At 38.0% G+C, this 26,810-nt stretch overlaps 1 protein-coding gene across 1 annotated transcript in view; it reads right to left on the reverse strand.

Annotated features, from left to right (window-relative positions):
• The window catches only part of ZNRF2 (zinc and ring finger 2), a gene marked incomplete at its 5' end in the record, with an annotated part of 98,304 nt that overhangs the window by 34,996 nt on the left and 36,498 nt on the right, over positions 1-26,810 (reverse strand). Inside the window, one exon of the mRNA XM_029918422.1 lies at positions 13,652-13,747. Coding sequence (XP_029774282.1) covers positions 13,652-13,747 — 96 coding nt within the window. The remainder of the gene's footprint in view (positions 1-13,651; positions 13,748-26,810) is intronic.

A 26,810-nucleotide genomic window follows, 5' to 3' on the forward strand; every position in this document is an offset into this window, starting at 1 on the left:
TAGTTAACCTCTGAATCAAGCAGATTAAAAATTTAAATGAGAAGTTATCTAGAAAACAAAAAGAACATTCTATATTAAAACCTTGGATATAACTAACCCTCTTACAAGAAAAGTATTTTTATTTCTAAAATACCTTATTAAAATGGAAAGACTGAAAAATGAAGCAACTTTAATTTGTACTCATTAATATGCTATTATTACCTTTATTTATAACTCTTCTTTAAAAACAGCAATGAAAGATATGGCCTTTTTAGCTAGCCACAAGAAGTACATAACCAAAAACCACAACATTTGAATAAAAAAGGCAATATAAAGGCTATTTAGAAGATTAAAACAACTGTTAAAAATATTATATGTGCAATGGTATGGCAAGTTTTAGGAAATTTAGAGGATAAGGATTATTTTCTAGCTGAATACAAATTTCCTAAATTGACTCAGGAAGTGGAAAAATCCGAATATACTAATGATCACAGAAGTTAGAGCTCTATCTGATATGAAAAGAACAATACTTCCTGGGTTAAATTACTCCAGAGTAAAGATGGAAAGTTTTCTAATTCATTTTGCAAGCATAATCTTTGTCTAACATAATTGGTATCAGTGTTTCAATGGAGCAGTAACACATAATCAAGAGTTAAATCCAGCCACATTAGAAACAGAACTCAACTAAAACATTAGAAAAATCAATATAATTTATCAAAAAATAAAGAAAAAAGCATTTAATAAAATTAAAGTGCTTTTGCTTTAAATAAAAGAGAAAGAAATAATGATATATATACAATAATTTACCGAAACGCAAAGCAAGCATCTATTAAACAGTGAGACACTGAAGAAAACAAGCATGTCAACTAGAACCATTATCTACATTGTTTTTAAGCTTCACACTAATGAAATTAAGACAAACAAAACATATACATCACACTTGAAAACATTATCTTCATTTGCAGATGATGGTTGTAAATCTAGAAAATCCAAGGATTCACCTATAAGCAATAGCTTCTCCTTATTCCTGCAAAACCAGTTTGAAATTCAAATGGTAAAAACAAATGCCATTCATAACAGTAACAAAACTATAAAATACTAGATTCAAACTTAACAAGTTTAACACTAAATATATAGGTTCTAACAAGTTTAACACTAAATGTATAGGTTCTCAATGAATCAAAACAAATGTAGAGATAAAAACCATGTTGCTTGATTAGTAAACTGAAAAATTTTAAAGAACAGCATTGAGCAAAGACAGTATGTGCCTCTGAAACTTAAATATAATATTATATATAAATTTTACCTCAATTTAAAAAGAGACAACATACATCTTTCTTAGTGATTTAATAAGGGGTAATACACACAGTCCAGGTGACTCTTTTGTTAATGAATATTCAATTCCTCTGTGCTCTATATATAGTAAACATAAAATGTTTAAAGTTAAAAAATAAGACTTCATGACAGAAGCCCTCATTGTGAGAATTCCATAGTATAAAACCTAACACAATATAAAAATTGACTCACATTTCCCCTCTAAAAAAAAAAGATAAAGTCTTTTGTTGCTAGGCTTGTAACAGTAGCTCTCATTCCCCTAAATCCCTCTCAGGCACACTGTAATGTTTATAATAAACTAAGATTATGTATTTCACAATATACAGGTGCCACATACAGTATGTTTTAGTGTATCTGATGAGTACTTACAACCAGAGAGCATATATGGCACATGAGAAAATTTTGGAGGAAAATTCTGTTACATCACCAATAGTGGGAATGTGGAAATTAAAATTTTTAAAAGAAATGTACGTTTGCCTCTCAGGATTAAGCCTCCAGGTTAAACTTTTACAATTCTGTATTCATTTACTGATTGATATATTCGTTTTATACTTCTGGGTGTAATTTAGTATTATGTTATGCTAATTTTGTTGCTTAAATTGTTCACTGGGAGCTCTCTGAGACTGGCTCCCATGTCCCTCTGATATAACCTTATCTTTTTGAACAATTCCTTGCTCTCAGAAAATACAAAATCTCCAGGCTTTCCTTTATTTTCTCTGCTCCAGCCCTAGAATCAGCCATTTTACCAAGGGGCCCTGGTTCCTTTTCCCTGGAGATTTACTTCTAAATATTTAGAAACCAAGATCTGAATGCTGGGTGCCAAAAATTTTTTAGTAATAAAAAGGTAGCTCATACCAAAAAGCATTACAAGGAAAGGCCTAGGGATTAAGGTAAAACGCTGAGGGGTACAGTTTAAAGAGATTAAGATAAAAGGATACCTAAGTAATAATAATCTAGGCGGTGCTGAGAGGTCAAGAAGCCTGGAGATTCCAAAATCAGTCTAGCAAATAATGGAAGAAATCAAGCAAATCATAAATCTTATTAGAAATTTAGATGGCAAAAAAGTAGGACCATCTAGAATATAGTCTTTATTACTTTTTTGTGCTATTAACTTAATATACTGTTAAAATGTTCCGAGTTAAATACAGCCCCTCCCACCCCCAATGCAGAGACCACATTGATACTGTTTTCCCTGAAACCAAACCACTCAATGGCTGAGAAGATACTTCTCAAGGCCATCTCTGAGGCAAATCCAGGGGAGTATTTTGAATTATCAAGACTAACATAGGGGCGCCTGGATGGCACAGTTGATCAAGCATCCAACTTGTGCTCAGTCATGATCTCATGGTTCGTGAGTTCGAGCCCTGCATCAGGCTCTGTGCTGTCAGCACAGAGTCTGGAGCCTGTTTCGAATTCTGTGACTCCCTCTCTGTTCCTCCCCTGTTTGTGTGTGCGCTCGCTCTCTCTCTCTCTCTCTCTCTCTCTCTATCTCTCAAAAATAAACATTAAATTAAAAAAAAAGACTAAGATGACTTAAAAAGGGGGAGAAAACATTAAAAAGGTTATTTAAGAAAAAGTCATTTATTCAAATATCATTATGACTTCACTCATATGAGGACTTTAAGATACAAAACAGATGTAGGGAAGGGAAGCAAAAATAATATAAAAACAGGGAAGGGGACAAAAACATAAGAGACTCTTAAATATGGAGAACAAACAGGGTTACTGGAGGGGCTGTGGGGGGGATGGGCTCAATGGGTAACAGGCATTAGGGAATCTACTCTTGAAATCATTGTTACACCATATGCTAACTTATGTAGGTATAAAATTCTTAAAAAATAAAAAAAATAAATGAAAAAATCATTTATTACTTGAATAACTGAAAAATATTCACAAGCATTTCTTTAACAGTCCTCCCTAAAATCTTTCTTAAACTCAACAAAACATTCTGACTCTCTGCCAAATCCTTACTCTTCTCTTTGGGGCAAAAAAAATTCACATTTCAAATCTTTCATATTTTGCAAAGATCAACATCCCTGGCGTTGTGTTTAGAGAGCAACTAGGTACTTTCTTACTATTTCTTTTCCCCAAACTGAGTCACTCCCCACCTGACCCTCAAGTCACCGGAGACTCCTTGTTGGAGAGGGTTATTAAGAAGTCCTAACTGCAGGCTGACTCACTAGCTGGACCCAGGCAATCTAGAGCCTCCTCTGTTCTTCCCCAAACCCTGGAGCTGCCCAAGGATACAGCCCTGAAATGGTTAGGTGGTGTTGAGAACATCTAGACAACATATGAGGCCAAGCCTAAGTCAGGGTCTCTATTTAATCTTTTAAGATCTGGCAGGCAGAGATCTACTGGTATTGTTGCTGCCTGAGACAAATCTCTTATGTAAGTTCCCTTGCTTATTAATAAAACTGTGTCCCCAGAGTGCCTGGGTAGCTCACAGTTCTTTAAGCTTCTGGCTCTTGATTTCTACTCAGGTCACGATCTCACAGCTCATGAGATGGAGCCCAGCGTCAACTCAATGCTGCCTGCATGGAGCCTGTTTGGGACTGTCTCTCCCCCTCTCCCCTGCTGGCTCACTCATTCTCTCAAATTTAATAAACATTAAAAGAAGAAGAAGAAGAAAGAAAAACAACACCTGTCGCCTACTGGGGTGTCTGGCTCGCTCTGTGAGAGGGGCATGCAACTCTTGATCTCAGGGTTCTGAGGTCGAGCCCCTTGTTAGGTGTAAAGACCACTTAAATAAATAAATATTGTAAAAAAAAAAAAAACCCATAAAGAAAAAAAAAAAGGAAAACCTGTCACCTATCAATCTGGAGTGGTCTATCTCTGACCTCTCCCTGCCCTCCGCACAGGGGGGCAGTTTCAGATCACAGCTGGGACTCCCTAGAAGGAACTCTGGAAGGAACACGCTTCCCTCCCCTTTCTAGCACTCGCTAAACCCCATCATCCTCTCTCCTGGCTCTTTCTCCTCCCCAGGCTTCAGCTAACCACTTCCACATCAAGTACCATACCATTCTCCAAACTGGTGTTTAAAGAAATTATTTTCCTTACAAACATTTTTGCATATGAATGATCCAAGTCTGAAATAATGTATTAGAAAAACTTCATTATATAGCCCTACCTTTTCACTTTTAATTCTCTTTTATCGGTCTCCTTGCTCCAAACTATACCTGCATACTTGTTATTTCTAAACACGTGCTCCATTTCTCTCCAAATCTTAATACTTTCAAGATCTAGATTAAATATTTAAATAGACTACAACTTCTACTATGCCCTTCACGATAAATATAAAATATTTTGTGAAAGGGCAAAACTGTTGATAGATGAGGGCTGAGTCCTAGCTTTGATCTTATATAGAGGAAACATAAAGGAGATAAATCTGAAAATGCACTTTATTCCTATTTGTATTAGAATGCCTTGGAATTGAGACTTTGTCAATATCACACACCTTAACAAAAACTAGGACCGGGGAACAAAACGATTTTCCCTTTGAGGACAAGTATGTCGGTTGACTTGGTCTTTTTAAGGTCTTTTTGTTTCTTCAGTTTCTTAAAATCAGGAAAGCTTACTTTGAATGTCAGAATTTTTTAAGTAGGCTCCCCACCCAGGGCAGAGCCCAACGCAGGGCTTGAACTCACAACCCTGAGATCAAGACCAGAGCTGAGATCAAGAGTTGGGTGCTTAACCAACTGAGTTACCCAGGCGACCCTAGAATGATTTTTTTAAAAAATCAACATTATGAAAGTGATACAAAGATAAGGAGAACACAAAAGAGCCAAGAATTATAAATGATATGAAAGATTTATAAAATGAGACAAATCAAGAAATCAGTAAATAAAAAACCATTATCCTTCTCAAATTTTATTAAGGAAATCTGAAACCCACTTCATGCTTTAGAAATCTATCAGGGGTGCCTGGGTGGCTCAGACGGTAAAACAGCGGACTTCGGCTTAGGACATGGTCTCACAGTTTGTGGGTTCGAACCCGTACTGGTTCTGTGCTGACAGCTCAGAGCCTGGAGCCTGTTTCAGATTCTGTCTCCCTCTTTTTATGCCCCACCCCCCAACCTGTGCTCTGTTTCTCCCTCCCTCTCTCAAAAACAAATAAGCATTTCAAAAAATTAAAAAAAGAAATCAGAATTTCCTTCTCACTGAACTATGTACTTTTAGTTCAATTTCTATTCTGTGAATCTTTTTTTAATAATACACCTCAAGGAAGGAATCTATCTCAAGAAAGTTGTCCATGGATAGCCTCCCTTCTGCAGTGTTCTATTTCCATAGGGGGAATGAAAGGATGTGCCTCCACAAAAATTAAGCCATCTGCCTATCAAATTCAGACTTCAGATTTTAGCTGCATAGGCCACCATGTTGCTCATAAAAAGGATATATTTTTTCATTAAATTGCAGCTTTAAACTGTCACATTATAGGACAGCAGGTACTTTTCAAGTTACCAGCCCATCCAGCCCTCCACTTCTTCATATATTATAGAACTATTACTGCTGTGCAAGCTTTTTGGGTATCTAATTTGGAATTAAATAACTATGGGCTTTTAAATTAAAGTGCCGAAGGAACTGCAGATTTATTAGCATGTTAAATACAGCACCAACTGTAGGTTTACCTCTCAACGTCAAATACAGTATTTCTTAGTAACAACAAGTCTTGTTTACTTGGCACTCAATACCTGTAAAGAACTAGGCAAGACTTCTCGCTAGATTCTTAGAATAAGTCTACAAAGAGGCACTACTAATAGTCCTCCGTTTCCGGGAGAGAAAGCCAAGACCAAGATTATATAGCTATTAAGTGTGGTAGAATAAGGATCTGAACTCAGCAAGCTGAATTCAAAGTTAGTACTTTGTTCCAAGTACTGCTGTTTTTTGTAACATCTTAAATGCAAACAGGTGCTGCTTTTGAGAAGCCAAACATTCAAAGTAGGGTGGTAAAACTGAATTTGGGGTCTTATAAAATAGGCATACAATCTTCAAAAGTGGGTAAGACTAACAATGTTCACGTTCATGTACACACACACACTAAATTTTAAATTACTACACAGAACAAGAAGCATTTTAGAAATGCTAACACAAGTGGAACAGGGAAGTGTTTTTCAGGTTACTTTAACATTTTACTCTTTATTTGGACTCGGTTTATGGCATCTGTAGGTATGAATTTACCTTTATTTATACTGCTCAGCAGCATCATCCTCCTGCAATCAGCGAATTCCTATCTTTCAGCAATTCTAGAAGGTTCTCTGCCATTTCCCTTCAAATATTGCCTCTTGCCAATTCCATCTCCCATTATTCAAGTTGTTCCTTGTGTAGAACATGTACCTTTGGTCCCAGTCTTTTTCTGAGCCTATGCCTTTGGACTATAAACGTTATAAATATTTCTCAGGTTTTTTTTTCTCCGTTGTGACATGGAACAGGATGGCTAGAGCAGGCTGGAGTATTTCCCTTCTCCCAGGTGAGTTAGGCTTTGGTTAACTAGTTTCTTGAGGCAGGCCTTGTTAAAATAGAATCCTCTTGCGTATTTCAAAATGGTCCCTTGTCCCTCCCCTTACCAGAAGCAGAAGGGGACTTTTCTTCCATATTTACAATGGGAACCCGGCAGAAAATCTCACAAAATTGTAGGAGCTCCACTGTGACGAGGTCTCCTCGGAGTTTTGAACCCTCAGACTTGTCTGCACTGAGCCCCCAGCGATTCATCAACTGCAGTTCAGGTTTACATAACCTGGCACTAGCTCCTGCAACAGTGCCCACTACGAAGTCTCCACTGCAATAAACCAAACCCGAGAGCACCCACGTTCGCCTGTCTGGCCAGTCACAGGGGCTGGCCGTTTGCCCTGTGTCTTCCCATCTCTGATGAATCCAAGAAAAGTCACTTATTTTTCAGTCTGTTCAGCTTTTCACTTTTGTTAGGACGGAGTGACTACTTCTAAATTTCTTACATGTGGAACTAGAAACCAGAAACCAATTCCATCTCTTTTTCTGAGGGGATTTTATGATGGCAGAGGCTCTGGTTCCGGCTCCATGTCACACATGTCTCTGGTATTTTCCGTCACTATTACACTCTGCTTAATTTCCTCAGAGCCATCTTATACCTCACTAATTCTCCCTGCAGCTCTAATTTGCTGTTTAATCTATTTGTTGAGATTTTAATTTCAGTGACTAATGTCTAAAGAGTTCAATTTCTGTCTTATTAATGATGTGGTTTTTTTTCTTTTTACTTATTTCTTATTCATCGTTTTATCACTGTAATGATTTGAAAATAAATCAATATATAGTTCTAAAATTCTTGGGGTAGTAATTCTGATCACATCTGTTCTTACTCTGTGCATATTTAAATATTAAAAAAATTTTTTAACATTTCTTGTTTGAGGGACAGAGAGAGAGCACAAGCAGGGGAGGGGCAGAGAGAGAGGGAAACACAGAATCCAAAGCAGGCTCCAGGCTGTCAGCACGGAACCTGATACTGGGGCCCGAACTCATGAACCACAAGATCGTGACCTGAGCCGAAGTTGGACGCTTAACTGACTAAAGTCTAAAATTGTTTTTAATCATAGGTTCACCTTTAATAGACAGTGACTATATTTTTGTATAGGAATCCTATATGGGTTTTAGAACAGTTTCGTTTTTGTTTTGCCAACCTCTTCTGGGATCATCTATTTTGAAATTTCTACAACACAGAAGGGATCTGACACTTCCTACTGCCTTTAGGTTCACTACATTGCATGATTGTCAGTTTGTAGTACAAAAAATAACTTTACTTCAATGCTGTCCCATAATGTAATCTTTACAAAGTCATTTAAAAAACTATTAGGAATCCACATTAAAGTTAAAACTCAACCACAGAACACTAATGCAAATAAATGAACAGAGATGTCAAATCACGCATAACAAATTCCGCAAAAGGCAAAGTTCACACAAAGACCATGATAACTAGCTCCTTATTTCAAATCCTTTGTGGCTGGCAATTTGTTTTTTAACCTCAATACTAAGAGGTATGCCATTTTCAGAAAGCATCCTGAATTCAGAAAGAATTAAATGTCGGGGGGGGGGGGAGGAATCTTAAAACCAAGAAACTGTAATATGTAAGGCCAAGAGCAAGTTTACAACTTAAAATGAGCACCGCAACCACCTGGAAAGTCACAGTATCTACAAAAGAAGAAAGTATATATATTTTTCTGACACAGAAAGCTGGCCCTTAAAAGGCTGCTGGTCACCCTGGAATCAAAGTACTGACTACCTGGTGCAATCTGTCTTTTGAGTGAGTGAGTGAGTGAGTCTGAGAAACATTCTCCCGCAGGCTGCATAGAAGCTGGGAGCCTTTTTCCTCCCTTTCATTACAGAACAAGTTTCCTTCCACGTGACTCCATCTTTCTTCAAGCATGTTTACTTTAGCAGAGTAACAGTCGCCTTGTACTCTATTCAGTGTCAGGTTTATATTCCTGAGGATTCTGAAAAGCTCTGCTTTGATACACTGCATAAGTTTATCATTAACCCGGAGAAGAAAAGAGTAACTCTTCAAGTTCCATCTCCTGCAGGTACACAGGCACACACATTATACCGATTACCAGTAAGACAAAGATTTCTTAAATACGAACCTCAATTACAGTAGACAAAAATAAAAACTGAGATTTATATGACACAAAACATGCTATGATCTAGTGAACTTTAAAGACCAATCAACTCAAGACTAAGAATTTGCTAACAGAATTTATTTTATTTTTTGGTTTTGGTTCTGAAACACTTTAGAAGATGAGGATAAAGGAAACGAAGAGAAGACTCTACTGGGGGCACCTGGGTGGCTCAGGAAGTTACGTGGCCGACTCCTGGTTTCGGGTCAGGTCATGATCTCACAATTCCTGAGTTGGAGCCCCACACCAGGCTCTGTGCTCACAGCGTGGAGCCTGCTCTGGATCCTCTGTCTCCCTTTTTCTGCCCCTACTCCACTCACACTTTCTCTCAAAAATAAGTAAACATCAGGGCGCCTGGGTGGCTCAGTCGGTTGAGTGACCTACTTCAGCTTAGGTCATGATCTCGCAGTTCTCGGGTTCGAGCCCCACGACGTGCTCTGTGCTGACAGCTGGCTCAGAGCCTGGAGCTTGCTTCGGATTCTGTGTCTCCTCCTCTCTCTGCCCCTACCCCGTTCGTGTTCTGTCTCTCAATAATAAATGAATGTATAAAAAAATCTTTTAATAAAAAATATGTAAACACTAAAAAAATAAAGAGAGAGACTCTACTACGTTCATGAAATCTGCATTAGGTTCACAGATTATACAATGAATTATAGTTCCATAAAGTAAACAAATGAAGCACACAAATAAAGGGGAAAGTATATGAAATCGGCAGTGATGAGGGACAGAAGCAGAAAAATGTTCACCTTGAGCCCAGAAGACTGACCTATAGACTAGATAGTTTGATAAGGATCAAATGTGTACTGGTTGCTACATTCTTAAAGGGTCTCATGACTCACCAATAGTTAATATTGAGCTGCATTATGAGTAGAGAACTCTTGCAAAAGTAGTTTTACGAGTAGAAATTCAAGGAAAACATTTATGATCAAGTATTTCCTGCATGCTCCTCCCCCCCCATGAAGACTAAGCAAAGAACCACACAGAAGTGCAGCTCTCTGCCCACAGGTCCTGTCCCTGTGCTACCTAAATAAACGTACTAAGTTACACTGTAAAATGGCTCAGAATTCTTTCTTAGCCAGCAAAGTGCACTCAATGACCCCACAACAGGCGGTCCCTGACTGAAGGGCAATCTATATAGATTAACACTCACTGTGGCATTATGAATTTTTTTTCCCATCCTGCCAAAACACCACCTGCAATACATAACTACTCACATCATTCTGAACTATTCCAGGCCAGCCTGCCTGGGACCTACCTGGACCTTTGCTGAGACAGCCACTTATACAGAAGGCTTCCACCTAGCCCATTTTCTTCTTCTGTTCCCACAACGTAGGTATTTGGATATAGTGTTACAGATTAAAGGGGTGGGGGAGAGAATCATTGTGAATTAGCTGGAAACCAAACCAACATTTAGAATACCATCCTTGGGGGTATAAATTTGGAATTCCAAATCGCCAGCTTATATTCAAAGCTCTGAAAGGCATCCTATTCTAGAGTCTGACTATAAATACAGCCAGCCTGAAAAACAAGCCCAACTCATCTCCTTGCTGTGAATGTCTATAGACAGTTAAATTAACATGCATTTAACAAATAAATTACAAGTTTTCTGATGTGACTACTTTAGGAAAGGCTGTAAAAGATATAAATTAATATGCACTATGCTGAATAAAATTCTCACTTGAGTAGCAACACAACTTACAGGCCCCATCTCTCTGATGCACTGCTCTCTACAGAATCAGTTGTTTAGGAATTCAAATATGAAGTGTTTAAGAAGCCCAGGTAACTAAGAGGAATCTGTTTCACTGATTCTCAGATTCATCCTGCTCTAAATTTTATAGTAATCCTAGACGGCCAGCTTAGGTGTTAAAGAGGCCAATTTTCATACTGAGTCATCACCTGAGATAGAAGAGATTTAGGAGACTGAAAGGTAACAAAACATGCTACAACATAATAAGCCTCTTTGGCATAAGGATTATTATAAGATGATTCAAAACAAGAGACACAGGAGAGGCTCTAACAAGAGTAAAAGTTATCCTTTTGTAAGGGAATTTTACATTTATAAGGGAAATCTCCATTTTTAAGGGTGTCTCCCTTTCAGCACCAAGAAGAAAAGCAGGACTCCAAATCATAAGAATATTACGAGAGAATATTATCAATGAAGAAGGCAAGCAGGACTTAAATATGCATAACAAATTACTTGTTTACTAGGATTTTCCTGGCAACCTCCCGTAACCAGTTGCTCCCAGCTCCACCCTTACTTTGTGTTCAGCAGAAGATGCTATTTAACCCCACATTCTAAACCAGGTTCCTTTCTCCCTGCGTATATCCCATATACACCAAGACTGAAGCATGTTACATTTTTGTTTGTTTTTCTCTTGTTAATCTGTCTTTTATTAGAGGTCTCAGCCAAGAGCTCAGAAGGGTAGAGGATTTTTTTCTTCCCTACAGGGCTCTGCCCTCAAAACAGTGGTGTAAGAATTCCCAAACTGAGGCAACAGGGTATTATCAAGCACCTACCACTCTCTAACCTAAATCAGCCAATCAAAACTCCACCTTCTTTTCACCACAGCTGGCCACTGTCCAATTTTAAAACTTCAGTAGTATATCATTTTTATGAAGAAGCTGTTTTTGCTTTTTGTTTTGAATGTTTATGGACAGTTAATATGTATTTAACCATTTAAAACATTTCGGATCTACCTACTGTGAAGTAGGCAGCCATTCTTAAAAGTATTTGTGACTATTTGCTTTTCGCGTTAAGTGTACTGACTTCTGACCTGGAATACTGTCAAATATTTGAAACCTAAATCCTTGATTTACAGTGTTCAATAACAAAAATTCAACTGAGTAAATTTTAAAGATCTAATTGGCTTTATTAATCAATTTATGAACTAGGCAGTATCCTCTCTAGCAAGTAGAGGGGAGCTTCAAAGGGACACAGGAAAGGAAAAAGGTTTTAAGAGGTAGAAAGGGCGGGGGAGGGGGGGAAACAGAATCCATTGTTTTAGGAAAGGCCACCCATTTTTAAAAAATGTTTTTTAATGTTTAATTTATTTTTGAGACAGAGAAAGACAGAGCATGAGAGGGGGAGGGGCAGAGAGATAGGGAGACACAGACTCTGAATCTGTGAGCACAGAGCCCGATGCGGGGCTCGAACCCAAGAACACAAGATCATGACCTGAGCCAAAGTCGGAGGTTCAACCAACTGAGCCACCCAGGTGCCCCAAGGCCACTCTTCTTAGAGGAACTGAAGGAGTCTATCAAATTTCCTAGTGCTGATTAGGAAATTCTTATGCTGACTGGTTAAAGGTTACATTTCTGGGGGGCTGAAATTGCAGCTAGGTTGGAAGTCTTGATTTATTAACTTGGTGCCTTAACCCAAATGACACCCTTTTGGGCCTTTTTAACAACAGTATGCCCAAGCAAAAGGTGACATCTTGGTTCTTGAAGACATCTTTAAGACACCAAATATATGATCTAGTAAAAAAAAAAAAAAAAAAACTTCAATGACTTAGCATAGTTAAATCAGGAAATTAAAAACTGACAAATATCAACATTCACAAAGACCATACTGTACATACATTACACAAAAAGTAAACATACAGAATACTACGGTTGTGTGCAAATACAGGGTCAACAGAAATACATTTGTGCTTTCAAAAGTCAAGGTCAGCCTCTGAACATTTAAGGGTATTTATTTTTAAGACTCTTGTAATAAACATTTTGGAGGGTAATGATAAGATAATGGAGTACCAATGAGAAACAAGCTCAATCATTTTACCTCAAATTCTGAACCTCAATGAGACTTCTTTTTATTTTTTTAAGTAACTGACTTTCAACTACGTTATGCGAAGGAGCCCATTCGTTTTACAATGCAGGAAGGTCTGAATATAATGAACAAGTACATTTACTATTCAAAGGAATTGCTACAATTTCCTCTTACTTATTCATTGGAAAATAAATGGGAAAAGGAGTTCCATTGTCACTACAGTAAGAGTGTGGCCGAAGCACTAGCACTACCTTATTAGATTCCTAAATCAGTTTGCAAAAAAGCCAGTCAGGGTAACAAGATCATTTCAATTTTAAAGTCTACCCACTCCCCCGCCTTCCAACATTTTTATAATCTGACAAGAAACCTCAGATTCTTAACTGTTACTACACTGATTAACCTTCGGCTGATTCTGGGCTGTAGCGATCCACTTCTGTTTTATTCACTGCTGTACCCCAAGTTCTTGACACCACACTTCATATTCCCACAGGTTCTAAAAGATATTTGTTGAAGTCAACCTTTCAATTGGCTTCACAGTTTACTGTTCATTCTGTTTCAAACCAAATATTACGTTTGAAAAATGCCTGAAAATTTCTTGTAGGCATTTAAAGTTTGTCTATTCATGAAAATTTTTAAAAAGCTCTCTTTTATTTCATTCCATTTCCTTAAAATTATGAATGAACTGTGGGATCCTTTTTTAAGTTTATTTCAAAATATACCGAGGCTACATTGAAAAATCTCCCCCAGGATTTTGAAGGTCTCGAGATTGTGGTCCGGAAAGAGCAATAAAGCCAGAGCACCACACCTATAACTAAAACGCCAGGTAGCTCCAGGCCTGTAGGTGATTGTTCCTTCGCCTTTTAAATTTTATCTGAAACAAAAAAGTCATAAAATCTGAGGTGATTCTAAAGAGTATTTTAAAGCACTGGACTTACCATTATAGGTTATCCTTGGCTTTGTTAAACACATCACAAGATGCAAATCCATTTCATCTGAGGGTACAAATTTTGAGCATACGGGGCACTTAAATCCTAAAAAGTAAAAGAAATCCATTTTATTTAATTATTCTGAATATCCAAATCTGTTTTTTAAAAGAAGCATTTCAAATTTCAATATTACACTTACAGTAATACGCTACTTAACTGCAAGTTAGGTTGGGAACAGAGTTTATAACTATAATATCTGACTAAATCACTTCACAAAGACCATCCCATTTCAATAAAACAAGTTCAAACGAGAAGAACTAGGCTCACTACAAAACTCCCGTATCTTTTTCTAACGCATTGGTCCAATCATTTTTGTTTCTAATTTTTTACTTTAACCTGAACTTCTCATTTTGTGGAAATACCTTTCCCCGCTTGGTAGAGCACAGTTTGAATCCCAAGGTTTCATAGCTAGATAGTACCTGGGAACCTATTCTACTGCACTGACCTTTAAAAAAAAAATGATTCTGAGGAAGAAAGTAAAAATCAGCAAAATCAGGTCTAGAACCTCAGACTCCTGTTTTGCAGTAGAGTGATCTGTCACACTATGCCACTCAAGTCACAATGCAAACAGAAAACAGCACTAAGTAGGGCACATCTCCCAGTCAATTTCAACACTTAAATATTAGCTAGTTCCTACACTATTCAATCTGCACTAAGTATTTGCCTAATGTAGTCTATCAAAAATAAACTGGTAGACTTAAGAGAGAATACGCTGTATTCAGTTCTGCCCTGCTCTCTCGCTTCCCAGGGGGCCGTCCCATCTATGGGTCCTTGCTGCTCCCCTGCTGCTCCCCTGCTGCCTCCTCAACATCCCTAAGCTGCCTGAGCAGCACCGGACACCTGATTCAAGAGAGCCAAATGTAGGTAAAAGGAGAGCCCAGTGGCTCATGTGCAGGCCAAGTTACAAGAGAATAGAAACTTGCAGCCAGCAAAGGAAAATGGTTTGCACGGAGATCTCAGAGCAGATGTGTTGAGAGGAACGGAAGTGCCGTAAGAGACAAAAGCTCATAAGAAGGGTAGTGAAAGAAACCAGTCCCCAAGGCTGCCACAAGTCTGACAGCACACGTGTGTCCTTAGAGGCACTCTCCTCTCTTAAACGTGACTCAAAACTCACTGGGTCCAAATGTGTCAGACTAGAATCATACCTCATGCAGAACTTTGTACAAATTAGGAAAAGGTTTTAGCAAGAGTACTTGATCCAGGTAGTCAACTTCCTAACGGAAATAAATGCTCTCAAACACTGTTTTTCATATTACATTAAATGCATTTTCAAAGGGCATACATTTGTTCCTTTTTTAATTAAAATGTATTTAATATACAATGTGAAAAAAAGGATGTAAATCTGTGTTTACTTCTCCTTCTTGAAATCCACCAAAATGAAAAAGAGGGGGAAAAAATCTGTCTAAAATGAAACTGCAGGAACACCTGTGGTGGCTCAGAAATTTAAGCTTCTGACTCTTGACTTCAGCTTAGGTCATGATTTCAGTCATGAGATCAAACCCCACATCGGGCTCCACACTGGGTGTGGAGTCTGCTTAAGATTCTTCTCCCTCTGTTCCTCCCCACTAATAAGTAAATAAATAAATAAGAAACTGCAAAATAGTTATAATCCCCAAATACCGACTAAACCAATACAAGGAAATTTACATCAAATGGGGAGAAGACAGAGACCCTCAAGTAGCATTCATAATTCAAGGACCAGCTATCTTTCACTCTGAACTGTAAAAACTTTCTTCCCTTGAAGTTAAACAGGACATAAAGGAGGGCAAGAGGCAACCAGTTTTTAAACTATTGATCAGAATCATCTGAGCATAGGCACATAAACTCTAAATTACCCAAGTACAATACTGTGAACTACTGAGAGCCATCCAACTGCTCCCAAAGTAAAGCCTGACGAGAGACAACTCTATGTACAGAACCACCTGATTTCTAGTACTATAAATTCATGTGTTTCTTTCCCCTCCCATCTAAAACCCATTGAAATGAGGATAAAATCATTTCAGTAAAACTTTCTTCTCACCGAAATGAGAATAAAATCAAAATAAGATAAAGACCTTGAAAGGAGACAACAAATGAGAAAACAGATAAACTACCAGGACTGAGAAAACAGACATCCTAAGTCTCTGCAGAAGTCAATTCTCACCATCAACTTCTCACAGGACTCCAAAATCTACACCTCCAAATGACTTCGCATGGGGAGGCATGAGGATAAAATCTAGATTGATTCAAAGACTGGGGAAAAAAAAAAGTGTCCTAGCTCTCCAAACCATAACATATAGTAACTATAAGAAACTACAGTTCCCCAACTACAACAGGAGAATGAAGGCTAACTAACTTCTAGAATAAAAGACCCAAAATAGAGTGACTTAAGAACACCAGACACAGCAATGAGAAGGAAAGAAAAAAAAGGAATAAATACCTACGTACAGAAAAGGGCCTCTGTGCAATTTCCTTTACTCTATCTTTACCAAGAACTTGGTAGATTCTTCCCTTTCAAAAAAAAAAAAAAGTTTTATTAAAAGGTTAAAACTTTTTTTTAACATTTATTTTTGAAAGGCAGAATGAGACAGAGAGAGAGAGAGTGGAGAAGGGGCAGAGAGAGAAAAGACACAGCATTCAAAGCAGGCTCTAGCTCTGAGCTGTCAGCACAGAGCCCTACACAGGCCCCAAACTTGCAAACTGTGAGATCATGACCTGAGCCAAAGTCAGAGGCTTAACTGACTGAGCCACTCAGGCACCTGCTGTGGAATATTCTTCTCTTAAATCAGAAGGTCCCACAGAATAAAACATCAAGACCCTTGTCTGTTGGTAAGCACTAGCCTTCTACATAAAGCTTCTAATCAGCTTTTTAGGGCCTCTCTCAAACATAATTCAATAAAAGAAAACATTTAGCATAATTGAAAAACAATACACAGAAACAAATTCAAGACAAAATACTTGCAATATGTATCATAAGAAACACAATACCCTTAATATATAAAGAACGTTTAAAAATTGTGGAAAACCAAGTATCAGAAAACTGGGCAAAAGTTTTAAACCAATATTTCACCAAAAAGGTACTTTGAACTGACTTTTAAACAAATGAAAAACTGGGGCACCTGGGTGGCTCCATTGGTTAAGGGTCCAACTTCAGCTCAGGTCGTGATCTCAGGGTTCACGGGTTCAAGCCCTACATCGAGCTCTGTGCTGACAGCTCACAGCCTCAAGCCTGCTTTGAATTCTGTGTCTGCCTCTCTCTGTGCCCCTCCCCGGCTTGTACTCTATGTGTCTCACTCTCTCTCTCAAAAATAAACGTTTAAAAAAGGTTTTAAATAAATGAAAAACCACAGTGTCAGAATAAAAGAAGTATTCCCCCCCTTCTTAAGTTTATTTATTTTGAGAGAGAGAAATAGCATAAGTAAGGGGCAGAGAAAGAGGATGAGAGAGAGAGAATCCTTAACAGACTCTTCATTGTCAGCGCGGAGCCCAAACTCTCAAACCAGAGACCAAAACCAAGAGTCCGGATGCTTAACTGACTGAGCCACCCAGGTGCCCCAAGAAGCATTTCCTCTGACACTCTTTTTCTTTATTCTCATTGTAGTGGGTTTTAGAAGGGAAAAGTAACACCTGTGTTTAATTCACTTTAACGAGAAATCCAGGTTAGTTCTTTGTATGTAACTGTTCTCTCTCTGTAGGCTTTACTTTATCTCTGCATTGTTATCACTACCTACCCGAAACCGACAAAAACTCAAAAGCTTGACAACACACGACTGGTGAGGCTGGGAGGAAACAAGCACTTTCATACATTGCTAGCAGGGGTGCAAATTTATACAACCTCTACAGAGGGCAATCTGGCAACATCTCACTCGACTGCATATGCACTTATCTTCTGCTCCAGCAATCCCATTTCTAGGATCTCACCCTGAAGGGTATGTCCCTAAAATACAAAAAAAAATAAGCGCACAGATAGAGGATTCTGGGAAGACAGCTGAGTAGGAAGCACTGGCAGAATTGGCCCCTCACGTAAACACTGGCACTGACGGAATCTGTCTGAGGGAACTATTTTGAACTCTGGAGACTACTGAAAGCCTGCAAATTCCAGGGGGACGACAGTACACTGTGGTTAACTTCAGCTCTTAGCACAGTAGCAGCCACCCTTCCCAGCTCACCCCAGCTACAGGGCAAGCAACAGCAGCTTGCAACACACCCTGCAGGAACTCAGGGTGGGAATCAAGGACTCTGTCCTCCAAAAACTGGAACTCTCCACTCTGACTGCTGCTTCTGATCCAGGAGATACAAAGAAAGAGAAGGGTATCATTTGTTGTTGGACCTTCTGCATTGTAAGCCCCTCCCATTCTGGCTAAAGAAACTGCAAGGGGATTTAAAGGACCTACACCCCTGTCTCCTCCTTTATTTTTCTCTTTTTCCCTTTTTGGGAGCCAGACATTTAAGACTAGGACATTCAAAAACAACTATATACACAGGGGAAATTAGAAAGGGCCTGTACATACACAGAGAGCATCTCAGAGAAGACCTTAAGTTTAGACCCTCATCAGAGGTGACAACAGCCCCCCAAAAAATAAAAATAAAAAATAGACACTGAGGAAGGGGGAAAGTCTGATTTCCAGAGTTACCACATTATTAGACTCAAATATCCAGTTTTCAACAACAACAAAAAAAAACCCCACAAAACATACCAAAAACAAATTAAAAAAAAAAAAAAACAGAAGAGCATGGCTCCTTTAGAGAAAAAAAAAATAAAACAAATTGTCCCTGAAAAAGATCTGATGACAGATATACTACACAAAGATTTTTAAATGCCTATCTCTTAAAGATGCTTGAAAAACTAAAGGACGATGTAAAGAAGGTCAAGAAAATATGATCAAGATATGAATAAAATGGAAATATCAATATACAGAAAATCTAAGTAGAAACCACAGAGAAATTCTGGAGCTTAAAAGTATAATAATTGAAATTAAAAGTTCACTAGAGGAATTCAAAGGCAGATTTGAGCAGGAAGAAATAATCAGTGAAGTTGAAGACAGGACAATGGAAATTATCTTGTCTGAAGAACGGCGGGGGGGGGGGGGGGAAATGACTGAAAAAAGTGAACAGACCTAAGGGGCTTATGGGATACCAACAAGCCGACCAACATATGCATCATGGGAGTCCCAGAAGGCGGAGGAAGGGAGGAGAATATTTGAAGAAATAATGGGTGAAAACTTCATAAATTTGATGGATGAATGAATATAAACATCTAAAAAGCTCAACAACCTCCTTGTAAAATGAACTCAAAGACATCCACACCAGGATACATTATAATCAAACTCTGAAACGACAGAAAGAATTTTGAAAACAGCAAGATAAAGATGATCATCATATTATGGGATCCTAAGATCATAAGCAGATTTCTCATGGGAAATTTTGGGGTCCAGAGGCAGTGGGCTGATGATTTTAAGGCTCAAAGGAAAAAAATTGTCAACTAAAAGTCCTATATCCAGCAAAATTCCTTCAAGAATAAGGGAGAAATTATAAAATTCCCAGATAAACAAAAGTTGAGGAGGTTCATTACCAGTAGACAGAGAAACAGAGAAACAGAGTCCTACAGAGTGAAATGAAAGAACACTAGACAGTAACTCAAAGCCATAAGGAAAAATAAAGATCTCAGTAAAGGTATTCATTCAGGTCAAGGGGAACTGTTTCTGAGGAACTGTACTGGAGGAACTGCACCTGAGAAGCAGTATCCATGTCTGGACCTGACTCAGATAACAAGATCCTGGACTTCAAATTGATGTCTTAATGGATGAGACTGTGTGAGTACTGGAGAGAAAGTGAATACATACAGAATGAACGTGAACTGTGATGGCTAGAAGATGACTATGGTATTTAGTCGCCAAAGACAGTTGCTTTCAATTTCATGCATCCTGCTCCTCACATTAAGACATGAAGCCTAATTCTCCTTTCCTTAAATCTGGGCCAGCCTTAATGCTTTGGTCAATCAAGAGAGTATGGAAGCCATGTTCTGGAATTTCTCAGATAAATCTTAAGAAGTCCAACAGCTCCCATTTGGACCTCTCAGAACGCTCACATTTGGGATACTCCCTTTCAGAGCCCAATTGATACGCTCTAGGAAGTTCCTATCCCAGAGAGGGGACACAGATAGGCATTCCAGCTGACAGCCCGAGCTGAAACCAGCATCAACTGCCAGGTATATAGTGAGTGAGCTACTTTGGATGTTAAGTTACTTTGAACTTTCAGATGACTGTAGCCCCAACTTCCATCTGCAACTGCCAAGTGAAAGCCCCATCAACTCATTCCATTCTACTCACAGACCTTCAAGAGATAATAAACGTAAGTTTTAATTAAATCATACACATACACAGTAATTTACTATGATGCTCTGTGGAATAGCACAATACTGTAAACACATAACAGACATAGAGAAGAAACCATTACATATCTACACAGTGGAATACTATGCAGTTATAAAAAAGAAATGAGGAAGGTCTCTATGACAGATATGGAGAGACATCAAGGCTGTATTAAGTGAAAAAAGCAATGTGAAAAAAGAATGCATGTTATGCAAACTACTGTGCAACAAAAAAGGGTAAATAAGAGTACACGTACACATACGTATCTGCAAACAGAAAAACAAGACACTTCAAACTAAGGTTTACATACATGTTGCCTTTAGGCAGTGAAAATGTGGTGAAAAAAGGAGAAAGGTTTCCTGAGTATATCTTTTAACAAAGTTCTTGACTTCTGAAAAATGTTAATGATATATTCAAAAATAAATGAGGATTAGAGGGAAATCTCTACTAAAATTCAATATAAATGGAAACGAAAGTAACTGTGTATCAAGATACAAAGAAAATATACACATGCATGTGCACATGTACATACATACACACACACACACACACACACACACACACACACACACAGAGTTCAGTCCACTAAAAGGATGTAGAAGCAAGGATACCTCTCAAAAAGCAGACTGAGCCTTCATATTTTAAGTTTCTTAGTATCATTCCCCCATCAAGAGGAACAAGAGCTCTTTGGGGAAATATCTGGTTCTAGATCTGAGGCAGGGCAAGTAGAAGGTGAGCCTCGAACATCTTGTTATGAAAGACTAAAGAATGCTCAAACAAGTGACATAAACACATAAAAAGGCAAAAGAAACCAGCTTGAAAGGGCTTCTCCTGGTCAGATTTGGATAATCTGACAAGCCGAAAGGATAATGACTTACTACTTTATAGTATTTTATATTTAAAAAGAATGCAAAAGAATAAATAAATAATTATACATTCTGAAAATATCAACCCAAGGTAACAATTAACCAAGATAAAAAGGTACTTCTGAGATGGATCACCTTACATGTTCAAACTCAGTCTCATCAACAAAATGGCTAGCTGACATTTGTGCACCCTGATGTGTCACCCTGATGTGACTCACTAAGGACACAATACTTCTATATATTTCCACCAAATACAGTTAGATCCTCATGAGGAGATTTTTAAAAAGTCTCCAACATAGAAGATGTACACCAAATAAATAGCAGAAGTATGATAAAACTACTGACAAAGGAAACAGAAGAAAACTTTAGCACTGCCAAACCCCCAAAATCTTATAAGACTTCTATTTGTTTCTGTATATTTGATTCGTTTCTATTTAGTTTTGGTGTCCATCTTATATGATGGAAGTTTTTTCCAAAATTCCTCAACTGTCCCAATAATTCAAGATGATATTGCATCCACAAGAGACTATAAACTAGGAACAGAAAAGCAAACAAAATTTCTTAAAATAAACTTTCGATGAAATTAAAAATTCAAATAGACAGCTGGAATATTGACTTGAGGTAATAATGATGTCAAAGGATAATAACAATGAGTATTTACTATGTACCAAGAAATTATTAAGCATTTTGGGTGAATTAACTCATTTATTCCTACATCCTTGAGTTACGTACTACTAAAAACCCTATTTTACACATGAAAAACAAAAAGCATAAGTAACTTACATAACGTCACACAGCTAAAAACTGTTAATGCTAGAAATCAAACCAGGCTTGTGGCTTAAGAGCCTAAGTCCTTAACCATCATTCTACACATCTTTTTTTAATCTTGCAGGAAGTAAAACAAAAGTCAAATAGAAGAATAAGTAATAAAACCAGAAGATCATCCAACCACCTAGAAACAGACTTGAGAAAAGAGGAAAGAACTACCAGAGACATAATTTCCTAAAATGAAGTTCATGACTATGCAGACTGAAAAAATGTACTCATGTAACAAATGAAAATAAACAGCCATCTCAAGGTACGGTACTATGAAATAACAGAGCCTTAGGGATAAAGAACAAAGTCTAAACGTTTTCAAAAAGAAAAAAGATCAATAAAAAACATCTAAAACAGTTTCCCAGACTTTTAATGTTTTCTTTTGTCTTTTATTAAATTAATATTTTGAGAGTTTAGTTCCACTGCTTTTTAGAATCAGAATGACATTGGTCTTCTTAATAGCAACACTGAGAAGACGACAAATGAAAAACTTCCAAAATTCTGAAAATTATTTCACTTAGACTATATACCCAAGCTATTACGTATTCACACTGGATCAATCAATACATTTCATTAAAGCATAGGCAAAGTATCGTATCAAAAACATTCCTTCCTATGCACCTGGAGAAATACCTTGAACACATGGCACACTAAAACAAAGGAACAAATAGAAAAGAATAAAACAAAAAGCAAAGAGAAAGACACCAAGATAGAGGACATAAGATCTCTCACAGGAGAGAGGTGTAGGGAAATCCTTGGATAACTGTGGTCTTGAAGGTATTTGGTTCAGACTGGAAAAGAGGAAGTAAAGGATCCAAGGAGGAGAGGAAGAGGGTGGAAAGTGGTAGGGAGTGAAGAGATAAGGTTTCTTGATGTGTTTTATCAGGTGGAAAACAGTATTATGTTCAGACAGTTTTACAATTCTTTTGCAAGTTTGGGAAGAACTGACAGGAACTTAGAAAATTAGGGAAGCAAATAGACAGGCAATGTTTAACTACGAGACAAATACACAAGTGCAATCCAGAGTCATAAACAAGGAGTATCAATCTTAGTAGATCATCATTTAAAAAGAGGTTCAAAGGTAGACAGGGGTGCCTTGGTGGACTCCTGATTCCAGCTCAGGTCATGAACTCACGGTTAGTGAATTCAAACCCTGCACTGGATTCTTCACTGACAGTATGGAGCCTGCCTGGAGACTCTCTGTGCCCCCCCTCCCCCAAAATAATTTAAAAAAAAAAAAAAAAAAGATAAATGGAGGGGTGCCTGGGTTGAGCATCTGACTTCAGCTCAGGTCATGACCTCACAGCTCATGAGTTTGAGCCTCCCAGTGGGCTCTGTGCTGACAGCTCAGAGCCTGGAGCCTACTCCAGATTCTGTCTCTGTCTCTCTCTGTCCCTCCCCTACTCAAGCTCTGTCTCTCTTCTCAAATATAAACATTAAAAAACGTTTGTTTTTTTTTTTTTGCATAGGGATGAATCACTAGAATCTACTCCTGAAATCATTATAGCACTATATGCTAACTTGGATGTAAATTAAAAAATAAATTTTTTAAACAGGTAGATAAAAATTAAGACAAGTAATATATATAAATCCTAATCTCCCACAATAAGCAGTTAATAGTTAGCATCTATAAAATTAAATACACATATTACTTATAAATGCAGAATTAAATGTTATAAACGACAGCTCCAAGTACTGAAAATAGTTGTCTCAGGAAAATCAAAACTGGTAGTTGGGGCAGGAGCATAAGATTTTTATTGTAAGACTAGAAGTTCTTTTGTCAAAACATATACATATATTATCTTGACTTAATGTTAAGTTTTAACTTAATTAAAAACTATTTCAAAGGAAGAAGTGTCTACAGAGCATAGGACACATTAGCCTCGTGAAAAAGTGTTTGGCGAGAACGCCTTCTCTCAGCTCGAGATGCTGCCTTCCCTAAATCACTTTCCCTGCCCTTTCACCACACTATGTTTCACTTTACAGCAGTCCCAACTTGAAATGACTTCCTTCTCTGATGAATAATAATAAAAAAGGATTCAATATGGGACCTAAATAAGCATTGTATGAATTCACCATATAAGGAAGACAAAAACCTGAAAAAGGCAGATGAATGACACAGGTTAGAAAATTAACTCAGGAAACAGCTGTCATAGTTTGGCAAATAAATTAAATTTAACAATAAACCTGTAACAGAAATAAAAACCAAAGACGCACCAGAAAGAAATAGAAATAGCTAGGGACAACATCAGTGACATAGAAAAGGAGTTTGGAAAATAAAGCAGAAATGACATGATCTGAAAAAAGACATATTCATGGAAAACATAGACTAACTGCTTTTCCCAAACATGAGAATGGAATCAAAAGATCAAAATTATCAAAGACAGGTTAAAAAAAAAAGAAGAGGAAGAATCCTACTGACCATCTAAACAGAAAATATAAGAGGTCTACAGCTGAGGGGTGAGAGTGGCAGAAGTCTCTTACTGGTTGCAGAATTATCTACAGAATACACAGATATTATTGTGGACACATTTTTGTGCATGCCTGGGGGGGGTGTTCAGAACACTCAGAAGGGGAAAAAAGTGGGACTCAAAACTCAACCAAGAGTTTCATAAAGAATCCAGGAATAGACAAGCTATGGTGGGTTTTTTCCCCAACATTTTTTTTTACATTTATTTTTGAGAGACAGAGAGCAGGGGAGGGGCAGAGAGAGAGGGAGACAGAATTTGAAGGAGGCCCCAGGCTTTGTGCTGTCAGCACAGAGCCCGATGCAGGGCTTGGACCCACAAACTGTTGAGATCCTGACCGGAGCTGAAGTCAGACACTTAACCCAAGTGCCCAAACTGAGCCACCCAGGTGCCCCCAAGCTGTGGTGTTTTACACACACACACACACACACACACACACACACACACACACACGAGTACATACACTACATACAATATTAATTTGGAGAAATAAGTGAAACTGAAGGAACCACTGCTCTAGTACAATATGTAAATATTAGAAATGTCAACAATGTGAAAATAATAGAACCAAAAACTGGGATGAGAATGGTAAAACCACGTTTGTGTATAAAAAGGACAAGAAAAACTAATGGAAGAGAATGGACAGTAGAAATGACCCAGATAACCCTGGCCTTTTAAAAAGCCAAGTAGAGAGGTGCTGAAACACAAACGTTATTATTCCGTCTTTTACCCTACACACTCTTAGATTGTCATCAAAGCCCCATTTAGGTATTATCCTTCTCCAGAAAGCTTTCTCTAAATGCTCCATTGCAAAGCTGATTTAATCATTCCGTTTCTTCTACACTTTGATGATACTTCCAATACTACAATGTAGCACATGGCACTGTATTTAGTCTCTATCTTCCCTATTATCTTAAATAGGCTAGTGAAAATATAGACTTAAAAAAATTTTTTCAGGTTTTATTTATTTTTGAGGGAGCACAGGTGGGGGAGGGGCAGAGAGAGGGAGACAGAGGATCCAAAGCAGGCTCTGTGCTGACAGCAGTGTGCCCAATGTGGGGCTCGAACTCCCAGACCAACAAGATCATGACCTGAGCCGAAGACATCATGACCTGAGCCGAAGTCAGACACTCAACTGACTGAGCCATCCAGGTGCCCTGAAAATACAGACTTTGAAGTCCAAAAGACCTGGGTGCAAATCCAGTTCTACTATTATTGACCCTGGGATGGACTTAAGTCCCTCCGAGGCCCAGATGCTGTCAAATTATTGTTATCCCACTGGTTACCAATGTTCTCTACTCAAAGCTGGTACTCCAAATTTTCCCAAAATTAAGACTATTCTTCTACACTTAGGTAATTTAAATGACTAACATAACTTAGAAGAAAATGACTAATAAGCTTAAAACTTAGGTAGTATGTGTACACTGAATATGACAAATAGAACAGCTTAGTAACAGAGATGACCTCCATCTGCTATACCAAACTCCCCAGGCAATACGAAACAGTAGATGCCATTTCCTATCTTCAATAGTGGAATTGAAGAATATTAAGCAAAAGGACTTCCTTGGTTAAAACTGCTCACTTAAAGAGAATAGCAACCTAAGTGCAAAAAATCAAGTCAAATCACTAAAGTGACAGAACTCAGCTCTTCAGATTCCTAAGCTATCAAGGTTTATACCACAGCTCCTGGCTCACAATCATCTTTTGCATTACTGCACACAAACACATCCCGTTTTCTCCTATACTAGGCTGTTCACATTATCGCTGTTTGGTGTAGCCAACTTAATCTTTCCTCCGACAGAATATACCCATTCCCACCTCTATGCCCTTGCTCTTAAGCCAGTATGCCTTGCTTTTCTCTTATTTTCTTAAAAATCTGCTTCTGTCTGTTAAGCCCAGATCAAGTATCACCATTGCAATGAAACCTTTAAGAAGAACTCAAAATCATAATGTCCTTCTGTCTTACTACATTCCTTTCACGGGTTAAGTCATTTGATATATATGTATCATCTATAACATTTCTTCTGTTGAGATTTTATCTCCCAAATTGGATTAATAACATCTATGGGGGCAGAAACTGTATATTCTTCTACATATTCTATTCAGCCATCCTAACCTGGCATCCAGCTAGACCTATAGTTGACTCAATAAATATCTAAATGCATTCATGAATGAACTGGATAGTTGGTCTTAGTTCTGTAGAGGCAAGAGTTGTAGAATTAAAGGCAGATTAGGGAATTCGAATTATTGGGAATTCTAATGGCAGTTTATTTAAATAGAGCCCTAACTATTACTTGCAGGAGAGAAAGGCATTTTTTTAAAACATTCAGCTTTCAAGAAACTCACCAAACTCCATACCCAAAAAACAAATAACCCAGTGAAGAAATGGGCAGAAGACATAAACAGACACTTCTCCAAAGAGGACAGCCAGATGACCTACAGGCACATGAAACGATGCTCAACATCACTCATCATCAGGAAAATACAAATCAAAATCACACTGAGATACCACCTCACGCCAGTCAGAGTGGCCAAAATAAACAAATCAAGAGACTATAGATGCTGGCGAGGGTGTGGAGAGACGGGCACCCTCCTACACTGTTGGTGG

The sequence above is a fragment of the Suricata suricatta genome, chromosome 2 (genome assembly GCF_006229205.1).
Source record: "Suricata suricatta isolate VVHF042 chromosome 2, meerkat_22Aug2017_6uvM2_HiC, whole genome shotgun sequence".
NCBI classification, from domain to species: Eukaryota; Metazoa; Chordata; class Mammalia; order Carnivora; family Herpestidae; genus Suricata; species Suricata suricatta.